The 11,922-nt window shown below is 33.6% G+C and overlaps 2 protein-coding genes across 5 annotated transcripts; both read left to right on the top strand.

Moving 5' to 3' along the window:
* Window positions 1–464: 464 nt before the first annotated feature.
* LOC147567320 (uncharacterized) lies at window positions 465–3,688 on the top strand. The gene is made up of 2 exons (XM_086657396.1): window positions 465–2,054; window positions 2,901–3,688. Exons 1-2 carry the CDS (start codon window positions 704–706, stop codon window positions 3,686–3,688), a joined length of 2,139 nt encoding a protein of 712 aa, XP_086513522.1. The 5' UTR covers window positions 465–703.
* A 1,743-nt stretch (window positions 3,689–5,431) lies between these two features.
* LOC147567319 (Ribosomal protein L14p/L23e family protein) lies at window positions 5,432–9,045 on the top strand. 4 transcript variants are annotated; one of them, XM_086653946.1, is made up of 4 exons: window positions 5,432–6,351; window positions 6,791–6,866; window positions 7,093–7,193; window positions 8,517–9,045. In XM_086653946.1, exons 2-4 carry the CDS (start codon window positions 6,833–6,835, stop codon window positions 8,889–8,891), a joined length of 510 nt encoding a protein of 169 aa, XP_086510072.1. In that variant the 5' UTR covers window positions 5,432–6,351; window positions 6,791–6,832; the 3' UTR covers window positions 8,892–9,045. The 4 variants fall into 4 exon arrangements, with proteins under 4 accessions (XP_086510072.1, XP_086510074.1, XP_086510073.1 ...); XM_086653948.1 differs by having other exon boundaries at window positions 6,049–6,351; window positions 8,520–9,045; XM_086653947.1 differs by having other exon boundaries at window positions 6,102–6,351; window positions 6,799–6,866.
* The last annotated feature ends 2,877 nt before the right edge of the window (window positions 9,046–11,922 follow it).

Here is an 11,922-nt window from a genome sequence, read left to right as displayed (position 1 = left end):
AGAAACTCGAGTATCTATCAATCCACATGTCGTTCTCCTGTAAAGTGAATCTCTTAATCTTCACGTCCAGCTGTAATCTAATCGATCGATTCTCGCGTCAATCAATCAATGATCTATCTTGGGATGAATCTCTAACTCATTGAGTGTGCTTGAACGTCGCACATTCCTGATGCATGTTGACAAAAATGAACAATTTGTTATGTAAAGTTAATTTAATTTGAATATACTTTAGTTTGAAAATAACATTTGAATTTTAAATTTATGTCTACTAGTTTTTGTATTTGAATTATAAGTTTTATTTCAAATTAAGAAGATGTATCTCTACAACTTTAACTACTTTTATGAAAGGTTGCAAACTTTCATAAAAGTTGTTTCATTCTTTATAAATAAGAGAATTAACAAGAGAACACTTCACTAAGAAAATCAGAAATATCTTTTTATTATATAATAAACTCTTAGCCAAATCTTGATTGTTCTTGTGCTCCTTAAGTAAATCTTCACATATTACTTTGTGCAGATTTACATAAGGCTTGTCATATCTTGGGGGGCAATTTGCTCATAACCTATAAGTAATCTCAAGTGGAGAGGGAGCAAATATTGCTTTAAGGAAAGTGTACTTAAATACACGTTTCAAGTCTCTACAATCCCTATATTAATTTGTTGTATTACTAAATTTTTCTAATAATCTTAAAGCAATATCTTGATGGAGACCGAGACTACTATGGCAACTATTAAATTGATGAATCAAGATTTGGTGAAATTAGATCGTTTTGATGGTACCAATTTTACTCGTTGGCAAGACAAACTGAAATTTCTTTTAACTGCTTTGAAAGTGTTCTATATTCTTGATCCTACACTGAAATCAATTCCTGAACCAAGCGAAGAAGATACTAATGAATTAAAGGATGAAAGAAAGAAGAGAGAAGAAGATGAACTTATTTGTAGAGATCATATTTTAAATGCTTTGTCTGATCGGTTGTATGATCTCTATACGGATACTCGTTCTGCCAAAGATATTTGGAATGCTTTAGAATTTAAATATAAGGCTGAAGAAGAAGGTACGAAAAAATTTCTTATTTCTAAATATTTTGATTTTAAGATGTTTGATGATAAACCTATTTTACCCCAAATTCATGAATTACAAATTATTGTGAATAAAATGAGAGTTGTCAAAATTGACATTCTTGAGTCTTTTCAAGTTGGTGCAATTATAGCAAAATTACCACCAAGTTGGAAAAACTATAGGAATAGGATTCTTCACAAATCCGAAGATTTTACATTGGAGGAAATCCAAAAACATCTTCGGATAGAAGAAGAATCAAGGTCAAGAGACAACAAGGTGGAGAATGATATTGGCATATCTAAAGCCAACATGGTGAAAAAATCAAATCATCCCAAGAAGAATAAAGAAAAAATTTCGGGTCCGAAGAGGGTTCGAGGAAAATTTAAAAAGGCTTTCCAAGCCATAAAGAAACCTAAAGGTTGTTTTGTGTGTGGAAAAGTGGGACATTATGCTCGAGATTGTAAATTTTGTAAGGAACAAATGCAAGAGGCAAATGCAATAAATGAAGAGATTGTTGCAGTTTTAAGCGAAATCAATGCAATTCATGGAAAAGTTCCAGGATGGTGGTATGATACATGTGCCACGGTTCATGTATCATATGATAGAGCAGTATTCAAAACTTATGATTCAATAAATGATGGTCAAGAAATTCAAATGGGAAATGAAGTGCGTTCTAAAGTACTTGGTAAAGGTAATGTTGAACTTGTATTCACATCGGGAAAGAAAATTACTTTATCAAATGTACTTCATGTTCCTGATATGAATAGAAACCTAGTAAGTGGTGACTTATTGGGAAAATCTGGAATAAAGTCGGTGTATGAATCGGGCAAATTAATTTTGTCTAAAAGTGGTGTATTTGTTGGGAAAGGTTATTCTTGTGATGGAATGGTGAAACTATGTACTATGGAAAATAAAATTAATAATAATATTATATCTTCTACTTATATGCATGATTCTTTTTATTTATGGCATAATAGATTAGCACATATTGGTGTGACTACTATTAAAAGAATGGTTAAATGTGGTTTATTATCATGTGACACTAACAACTTGAATAAATGTGAAGTATGTATAAAGTCTAAAATGGTGAAGAAACCATTTCAAAGTGTTACTAGAACATCAAAAATTTTAGACTTAATACATACCGACATTTGTGAATTAAATGTAATTTTAACTAGAGGAGGCAAACGATACTTCATTACTTTTATAGATGATTGTTCTAGGTATACTTATGTTTACTTGTTAAAAAATAAAAGTGATGCTTTTGATGCTTTTAAAATTTATAAGGCGGAAGTAGAAAATCAATTAGAAAAGAAAATTAAGATAATTAGGAGTGATAGAGGCAGTGAATATTTTAGTGATGATTTTAATAAATTTTGTGAGACACATGGAATTATACATCAATGCACCGCACCCTTTACGCCTCAACAAAATGGCTTAGCCGAAAGAAAAAATCGTACTTTTGTTGAAATGGTAAATGCTATGTTATTAAATGCTAAGTCATCATTTTCATTATGGAGGGAAGCAATTTTATCGGCTTGCCATATTTTAAATAGGTTTCCTTCAAAGAAAACTAAGATATCTCCATATGAAATTTGGAGAGGAAGAAAACCAAACATTAACTATTTTAAAGTGTGGGGGTGTCTTGCGTATTGTAGAACTACTAATCCTAAAAGGACTAAGTTGGGGGCTAAGGCTATAAAGTGCATGTTTATTGGATATTCACAAAATAGCAAGGCCTATAGACTCTTGGATTTAGAGTCTAATGTTGTAATTGAATCAAGAGAAGTAGAATTTTTTGAGAACTTGTTATCTAGTGATAATAATTCTCAAATAGATATTCATCAAAATAAGTCTCAAAATGAGATATCTTCAAAAATTCATGAACTTCCGAATGAACCTCGAAAAAGTCAAAGAATAAGAAAAGAAAAAGATTTAGGTTTGGATCAATATGACTCTCAAAGAATTTCTTTCAATTTAGTTGAAGGAAATAGAGAAAATGTGATTAATGTGAGTCAAATCAATTTAGAAATTGGAGATGATCCTAAATCTTTCAAAGAAGCAATGGCTTCTAGAGATTCGGCATTTTGGAAGGAAGCTATAAATGATGAGATGGATTCAATTATGTCAAACCATACTTGGAAATTAGTTGATCTACCACCCGGTTCAAAGGCAATTGGTTCTAAATGGGTATTTAAAAAGAAATACCATACCAATGGCATACTTCAAACATTTAAGGCTAGATTAGTAGCCAAGGGTTTTCGACAAAAAGAAGGAATAGATTATTTTGACACATATGCACCCGTAGCTAGAATTACTTCCATTAGATTAATGTTTGCTATTGCATCCATTCATAACCTTCATGTACATCAAATGGACGTAAAAACCGCATTCTTAAATGGAGACCTTAATGAGGAGGTCTATATGGAACAACCGGAAGGATTTATTCTTCAAGGAAATGAAAATAAAGTATGCAAACTTGAAAAATCCTTATATGGTTTAAAACAAGCTCCTAAACAATGGCATAATAAATTTAATAGTGTTATTACTTTAAATGGTTTTAAGCATAATAGTGCGGATAAATGTTTGTATTTGATATACAATTATTATTTGTTTGTATGTTGATGATATGTTACTAATCTGTAATAAACTAGAAGGCATTCTAGAAACTAAGACATTTTTGTCTTCTACTTTTAAAATGAAAGATCTTGGAGAAGTTGACACTATTTTGGGTATAAAAATTAAGAAAAATAGTGGGGGTTATTCTTTATGTCAATCTCATTATATTGAAAAAGTACTTAACAAATTTAGTCATCTTAATATAAAAGAGACTAATACCCCATTTGATCCAAGTATCAAATTAATTCAAAATAGTGAAAGAGCGGTTGCTCAACTCGAGTATGCAAGTGTTATCGGAAGTCTTATGTATGCAACACAATGCACAAGACCGGACATAGCATATGCAGTAAGTAAATTAAGTAGATATACAAGTAACCCAGGTATTTCACATTGGGAAGCAATCAAAAGAGTTTTAGGTTATCTTAAAAAGACTAAAGCTTTAAACCTACAATATTCAAAATTTCCTGAAATTTTGGAAGGATATTCAGACGCAAGTTGGATATCTAGTGAAGATGATAAAAAATCAACCACGGGTTGGATATTTACTTTTGGTGGTGGAGCAATTTCTTGGGGATCCAAGAAACAAACTTGTATAACTCATTCTACTATGGAATCCGAATTCATAGCATTAGCGGCAACGGGAAAAGAAGCTGAGTGGTTAAGAGACCTACTCATTGAGATTCCGTTCATCAAAAAACCAATTCCACCCGTTTCAATATTTTGTGATAGTCAAGCCACATTAGCACGTGCATATAGTGGAGTATATAGTGGCAAGTCTAGACATACTAGTCTACGACACGAATATGTAAAACAATTAATTCAAGATGGAATTATTTCGATTACATTTGTGAGATCAAATCAAAATCTAGCGGATCTTTTTACCAAACCTCTACCAAGAGATATGGTAAAATCAACATCTAGTGGGATGGGGTTGAAACTCTTACATTAAAAGTCACCAATGATGGCAACCCAACCTAATACTAGGAAATAACTAGTCTTAGGTTCAATGGGTAACAACAAGTTATTGATAAGTGACTAGTTCAACACTTTAATTTATATATAACCCCATTAAAGATGAAAAGTGTTGGTTGCTACGAAGTGAGTTTGAGTTTAATACTCTTAATGAAGTTCAGTCGATAATGACAAGTATCTCTAAAGTAGCAAAGATACTGAAAGAACTTCAACTATGTGAACTTAGAGGTGGTGCCGCCTCTCATTAGATTAGAGTTTGCCTAAGGATAGTTCATGAAACCAAGAAGCACATGGCCATAAAAGTGCTAAGCGAGAATTGTGTGGAGCAAAAGAACAAATGTATTGTGTGTGTGGTGTAACCGGTTTTATCATAAGGAATAACTGGTTCAAAGCTACAAGCTACCTGGGATTTCGATAGAACTTTGTGCACTTACACTAAGGTATGGTTCAAATAGAAAGATACCATATTTTATGCATTAATACTACCTAAATATACTTGGCTAAGTTGGTTTCTAATAAAATTGTTCAAGTGGGGGATTGTTGAAAAAAATGAACAATTTGTTATGTAAAGTTAATTTAATTTGAATATACTTTAGTTTGAAAATAACATTTGAATTTTAAATTTATGTCTACTAGTTTTTGTATTTGAATTATAAGTTTTATTTCAAATTAAGAAGATGTATCTCTACAACTTTAACTACTTTTATGAAAGGTTGCAAACTTTCATAAAAGTTGTTTCATTCTTTATAAATAAGAGAATTAACAAGAGAACACTTCACTAAGAAAATCAGAAATATCTTTTTATTCTATAATAAACTCTTAGCCAAATCTTGATTGTTCTTGTGCTCCTTAAGTAAATCTTCACATATTACTTTGTGCAGATTTACATAAGGCTTGTCATATCTTGGGAGGCAATTTGCTCATAACCTATAAGTAATCTCAAGTGGAGAGGGAGCAAATATTGCTTTAAGGAAAGTGTATTTAAATACACGTTTCAAGTCTCTACAATCCCTATATTAATTTGTTGTATTACTAAATTTTTCTAACAATGCAACATTTACTCCACTAAATTCGAGTTGTTGCTTCAAGAACCATTTCCTTAAAAATTCAAGAAACATTTCCTTATAAAATTTTGTGAATGTTTTCTTGAATGCTCGAAGCCTTGAACTATATTTATCTTGTTTCAATGTCTGATTTGAGTCAATTGAGTGACGACACTGCTGGATCGAACTGTATATGTTACAAGTAGGTAGATTTTATGTAAAGAAAGAAAAAATAGTTATTGTTTCGTCCCGAGCCCTTTACTTAGGCGCGCCCGCAGGAGAGTTAAGGCGAGGCTACCATCTCATTCCCTCGCCTCATATGTTATGCTTAGGCGCTCAAGACTTAAGGTTGTGAAGGGGTCCTCCGCCTCCAAAAGTTCCCCTGGTTTCCCGGTTGGCGAATTGGCTAGCCAAGGTGAGCGCCTTTGCTCGCTGAGGGGAACTCCAAGGAGATGAGAAAGGACGAGGGGGTGCCTTGGGGAAAAATTTAGAATTCAGCCATTCGGGGTCCAAAGCCCACTCGACCAAAAGATTGAAACTTACCTTTTGCCCTAATCGTTGGAAGAGAAGAGGGTGAGATTCTTGTTCGACGGTCATCTTCTACTTGTTCTTCTTGAAGGATCGAAGCTACCAAATCAGTTCTCCACTTCAAAGGTAATTCTTGTTTTCCGTTTTCTTCATCTTCTGCTTCTTCTCTTGTAATTGCTGCTGCCCTCTGTTTCTTCTTCTCATTTTTGCTGTTTTTTTTCTTCTCTTCACTGTTCATATTCGACTGAACAATGAGCACAACTGATCACTCAAACTAAACCTCACAGCTCACTCCCAAAGCCCTAGAATCAACATAGTTAATATTTGATTCTCTCTCTCTATATGATCCAAGTATTTTTGTATACTATGAAAAGATTAAAACTTAAAGTTGCCTAATAATGCACTCTTAAGGAAAGCTTTTTCTTATTGAGAAAAAGATAATCAAAACTTTTAGTAATTCAAAATGGGGTCATTTTTTTTTCTTTCCTGTAAGTTGTATATAAACATATATAATCATTCAGAGTTTTGGGTACGTGCTAATGAATTGTGATTTCATATTTGTTAGGGCTACAGAAAACTTGCATTTGGAAGATCTATCCATACAGATATGGCGACTTCTTTTGCTTCAAAATTATCCAAAGGTATGCCATGATAGTCAACTCATTAAGGAATCAATGGGAAATGACTCCTAGAGCTATAAAGTAGAAACATATCTTACTTCAAAAAATATATATTTATAAAGATTGATTAATATGCGCTAATAGTATTTATTAAGACCTTCTTTTGGTGGTTTATAATTTCTCTGTGCCAATCTTCTATTTCGATCTTTTTTACATCTAATTGCACTTCTAATGGCAATACACGCAGTGGGTCGGTCATTGTCTGGGAGCCTTGGTAACAATTGTGGTTTGCTTAGAACATCGCATGAGCTGACTGGAGGAATGACTTGCACTAGTATCTTATCTCAGGTTAGATTTTCTTTTTGCGCAAGTTGATTTTCGCAGGCAGGTGCAGGTTGTGACTTGTATTGGGTAATGGGTAATGGGTAGTAAAGCACTCTGTGAGTAGAAACTTGACCGTACTGGATAAATGATGCAAATTTTAAGATAGTCCCTACTTGGGTATTAATGTTTTATCCATTAGTCTGCTTGTTATATTCTGTTGTGACCCAACAAATGCCATCAGTATTTTGCCCTACCGTGCTTACGTAGTTACCTGTATGCAGTTTCATCATGAACCTTATGTCTTGATTCTTCATAACGTACTAATTCATACTCTGGTTTGGAGATACGTTAAAAAAAATGTGAAAAAATAAGAAAACTAATCAAGAAGTAATACATAAGTCATTTCTTGAATTTTTACAAGTCTATATCGTGAGCTATTATATAGTCTATGATTCTTATACCATACTTTGCCTGCTAGCAATATTCTGATTTATATATTTAGTCTATGGTTATACATCGTTAAAGTCCTTTGCTGGTTAGCTTATTTGCCCTTCATGAAAATGTTGGTTTTCTGTTGAATAAGTAATGCAATCTTAAACACATCTTTTTGATTGGGAGTTGTGCTGATTCAAATTATTTGGTCTTTTGGGAGTTGTTCATTTGATTTGGGTAGTTGAGATCAACTTTCTAATGAACTTTTACAGTAAAAATCAATTCGTCGACTGTGGAAGGTAATTGACTAGAGCTGTTTCTTGATTTAAATTTAAAATAGGCATATAGTAAACAAATTAGGCGCTTGATAATTCTAAGTTGTTTATGTTTAAACTGACAAAGTGGCAGGGCCACTTCAGAATTATTTAGAACTTGCACCAACTCAAATAGTTCGTCAGTTCTATCATTTGGTGGCTGAATGGTACAATGACCCTGTAATAGTGCAGATTTAATTTTCTGGGCTGCCTTAAGAGAAGCTCCAATTGCATTACGAGTAGCCACAAACTGACTTCAGATACTATAAAACTTAGGCTCCCATTTGTAAAACCATAAAAGAAATTCTGGGCTGCCTTAAGAGAAGCTCCAACTGCATTACGAGTAGCCACAAACTGACTTGATTACCAGAGAAATTAATAACAGCAATTTCTTCAACTGAAGTAATCAAGTCGATTGAATTAAGAAATTGCTGTTATTAATTTCTCTGAAGGTAATCTTTTTTTGTATTACTTCAGTTGAAGTTATCTTTGTACCTGCTTTATCATGTTCTAACCTCAAATTTCCTCTGTTATGTGTCCTCTTGCATGGTCAATTATCAGTGACCACTTGTATTTAAAAATGTTGTTTACATATTTGCAGCAGCAAAGAACATTCATACAGATGAGAACCAACCTTAAAGTTGTGGATAACTCAGGTGCGAAGAGGGTAATGTGCATACAAGCCTTGAAAGGGAAGAAAGGAGCAAGATTAGGAGACACAATTATAGCATCAGTAAAGGAAGCCCAACCTCGTGGTAAAGTAAAAAAAGGAGATGTCGTTTATGGTGTGGTTGTACGTGCTGCAATGCAACGAGGTCGTTGTGATGGGAGTGAAATCAAATTTGATGATAACGCAGTAGTCCTTGTCAATAAGCAGGGAGAGCCGATTGGGACTCGTGTTTTTGGACCTGTCCCTCATGAGCTGAGGAGAAAAAAGCATGTCAAAATTCTCACTTTGGCGGAGCATATTGCATAAGGTACCAACGTCATTTTTGTGGAAGATTTAGATTCGCTTGAATTATGTTTATGCTCATAAAACACGAGTCTATTTTGAGTATGACTCTGTAATCCAACTCTCTTGATGTTATACACTAGATCTTTGGTACTTGATGCAGTTTTGCGTAGCTAAATTTTTTGCCGTTCATATATTTTGAAGTCTATTACCATTTTGACGATACCTGACCTTGGGTGGATAGGAGTATTGCTCTAAAAGTAGTGATCATAACCAAGCATATTCTCTTTCGATCTTTCGCTTCTGTATCCTTAAATTGCCGAGTTTTCTTCGTGATGTTATGCATTGATCTATATTCAACTAAAGGTCGCGAGGATATGGTGCAAGTGTAATTTAATAGGCAGAGTTCTTCTGAATTAGGTTTGTGCAAGGTAAATCAATTTTCAGTAACTGATTCCATTTCAATAGTGTTTGATTTTGAGATATCAGTTATTCTCTTGTTTCCTTTCTATTTGTTCGATACCTCTCAACAATCTGCATTCCTTTTCATGCTTTGCACCTACTACTAAGGTTGAATTTGTTATTGTTCTGCATTTGTGGCAAGAGAAGTGCAAGATGGAAAGATGTAATTTCTTTACTTTCAACCCCGTATTTCCTATACAACATGTAATGGAATTCCTAGTAAACCCAATACTTTTACTTAATGTCCACCACCCTTTGGTGTTACTGTTGGACACCCCTCTTAAGCCCATAAGGTTGTGGGATCGAGTCTTGGACGAAGTAGTTTGCATCAAGATTTGTCCCATGTAATTTAGCCAATATATAAATTAAATATTGTTATAAATTTGTCGGGTTTTATGCCTCTTTCATATTGTCGGACTTTAGGCCTCTTTCATTATGATTTAAATTAGGCGGTTATCGTGCTCATCACACCTTCATGACGTATCAATGCCTTGTAATGACTAACTTAGATCGTAGTCTGTTTCTCAAAAAATAAAAACTTTTACTTAATAAGTTTGGTAGAGGATGATTTTGTCTTGGATTATTTAATTGTCCGATTCCAATGAGTTAAAAACCATAGGTTTAGGATTCTATTTGATGAATCTCATTCTGCTTGGAACGTGATTCTTGATGCATTCACGTGTATTGAACACCATTATGATATGTGATCCATTGAAAAGCGTATCATTCTTGTGCTACCAGTGCTACCCACTCGTGAAGGAAACATAAACGTGGGTATTAAGAGCACCTTGAACTCCCGTCTATCTTAGGTTTAAAAGAACAATTTTTCAACCTCAACTCTTAAATCTCAGTTCTGCGGTTCTGCCTCAAAAATAAGTTCTAATGCCAGCGTTTTAGGCTTAAAATTTGTGCAGGCAGGATACGCGTATCTGGGTTTTTTGTGGAGGTGCAAAAAACGTATGCGATCTTATATATGTGCGAAACACGTGTTTGAACTATTTTCAAAAAAAATTTTTGGGATTTTTTAGTGAATGACCCCCATTTATTTAGCAATATTAGGGGACATCCCTAAAAACATTTCGTTTAGGCGTTAACCCCCATTGACCTATTTTCCGTCAAATATCCGTTATATGAGGGGTGTGTGAATCACACGCTTCCTCTGTGACGAAACTACCCTTGTCTTAATCTGATGGTCATCACATGCCTTCGACTTCCACCGGTCCAGATCTGTTCCTCCCCTCCCCTTCGTTTTTTTCTCTCATCATGGAGCAAGAGTTATTAAAACTAGAGAGAGAAAGTGAAAAAATAGTCTTTCTATCAAAACCTTTTTCAGTTAGAGATCATGTTAGATGAAAGCAAGTTTTACACTGCTCCAGCAGATTATTACAAACCGAAGTTGTGCAATGTCTTCTTCAAATCAGTACCAGCCCTGACTTTTGGGGGGCCCTAGGCGAACGTTTCGACGGAGCCCCTACACTTTAAATCGAAAAAAAAGTAAAAAAGTTGATATTAGTTTAATGAAATTTATAGTTGTTAAAGGTATACATAAAACAAATACTACTTAAACACCGTTTTTCTTGCATTTTTCGATGCAAAATCACTAATCACATTCACATTCTCATCATCAATCACATTATCATCATCAACTAACACTGCATTTGGGTTATCACTCTCTTATTGTTTTTTCTTTACGAATTTACCCATAACTTCCGTTTGTGATTTAACTAATTTTTTTTTTTTGTTGAAGGAGATTTAACTAAATCTTGATCTAATTTATTTTTCTTTCTTTTTTCAGAGCTACATAAATACTTTATTGGAGCCATAACAAGCTAGATGAGATACAAAGAAAAAATAAATGAACAAAAAACCTTACCTCTATGTTATTTGTCTGATAAACCCTTGTAGAGAATGAAATGGAAAATTGAGATTGAAGTTTGAAGAAACTTAGAAATAGAAGAAAGTAAATTATAAGAATATGTATATAATTTGATTTTTGTTCTTTTATTAAGGTGTCTTTTAGGCTTCCATGAGTAGTTACTAGTTAATCAAATTTTAATGTTACGAGTCTCTTAAATTTCTTCTTAATTAGGTTGTTTTGAACACTCTAACTTTAATTCACCAAACTACCGTTTGAAGTTAGATTTGAGTAGTCTCTGTTATTTATTTTTTTTTCATTTAGTGCCTCTTTTTAACGAAAAAGATTATCTAAAAAATAATGTAAGTCAAGGGAGTCGAACCCTTGACCTTAGGTTTCAAAAGAAACTACTTTACCAACTCCACCTCCCAAACAAACTTGATATATATTTGCACAAAAGAATACATATAATAATAGAGAAGAAGAATAATTAGTATTGAGGAGACCAAAAGTGAAGTGTGGATGATCTTCGCCATTGAAATTTTGATTTCCGATTTGGGAAGAAGAAGATGACTTGATACTCAGATGGGGTTCTGCTGGTTTCTGTAATTGAGATGAAGAATCCATGGTTGAGTAATTCTAGAGAGAGAGAAAGATGATCTTGTTACTGTTTGCTTGATGGATTTGATCTTGGTCGTTGATACTGTAAGCCTCAAGTAACCGTCAGATTATTATGGG

Source organism: Eschscholzia californica, unplaced genomic scaffold (assembly GCF_041429995.1).
Source record: "Eschscholzia californica isolate CP2 unplaced genomic scaffold, dmEscCali1.0.p SCAF_1, whole genome shotgun sequence".
In the NCBI taxonomy this organism is placed as follows: domain Eukaryota; kingdom Viridiplantae; phylum Streptophyta; class Magnoliopsida; order Ranunculales; family Papaveraceae; genus Eschscholzia; species Eschscholzia californica.
This window is presented reverse-complemented; position numbering and strand designations above follow the sequence as displayed.

What these genes read in the sequence shown, in the direction of transcription:
- LOC147567319 (XM_086653946.1), top strand. Translation starts at nt 6,833, where the DNA reads ATGGCGACTTCTTTTGCTTCAAAATTATCCAAAG. An exon ending in TGCTTCAAAATTATCCAAAG is followed by an intron (nt 6,867 to 7,092) that starts GTATGCCATGAT and finishes CAATACACGCAG; the next exon opens with TGGGTCGGTCATTGTCTGGG. An exon ending in GCACTAGTATCTTATCTCAG is followed by an intron (nt 7,194 to 8,516) that starts GTTAGATTTTCT and finishes ACATATTTGCAG; the next exon opens with CAGCAAAGAACATTCATACA.
- LOC147567320 (XM_086657396.1), top strand. Translation starts at nt 704, where the DNA reads ATGGAGACCGAGACTACTATGGCAACTATTAAATTGATGAATCAAGAT. An exon ending in TAATAGATTAGCACATATTG is followed by an intron (nt 2,055 to 2,900) that starts GTGTGACTACTA and finishes ATTCTCAAATAG; the next exon opens with ATATTCATCAAAATAAGTCT.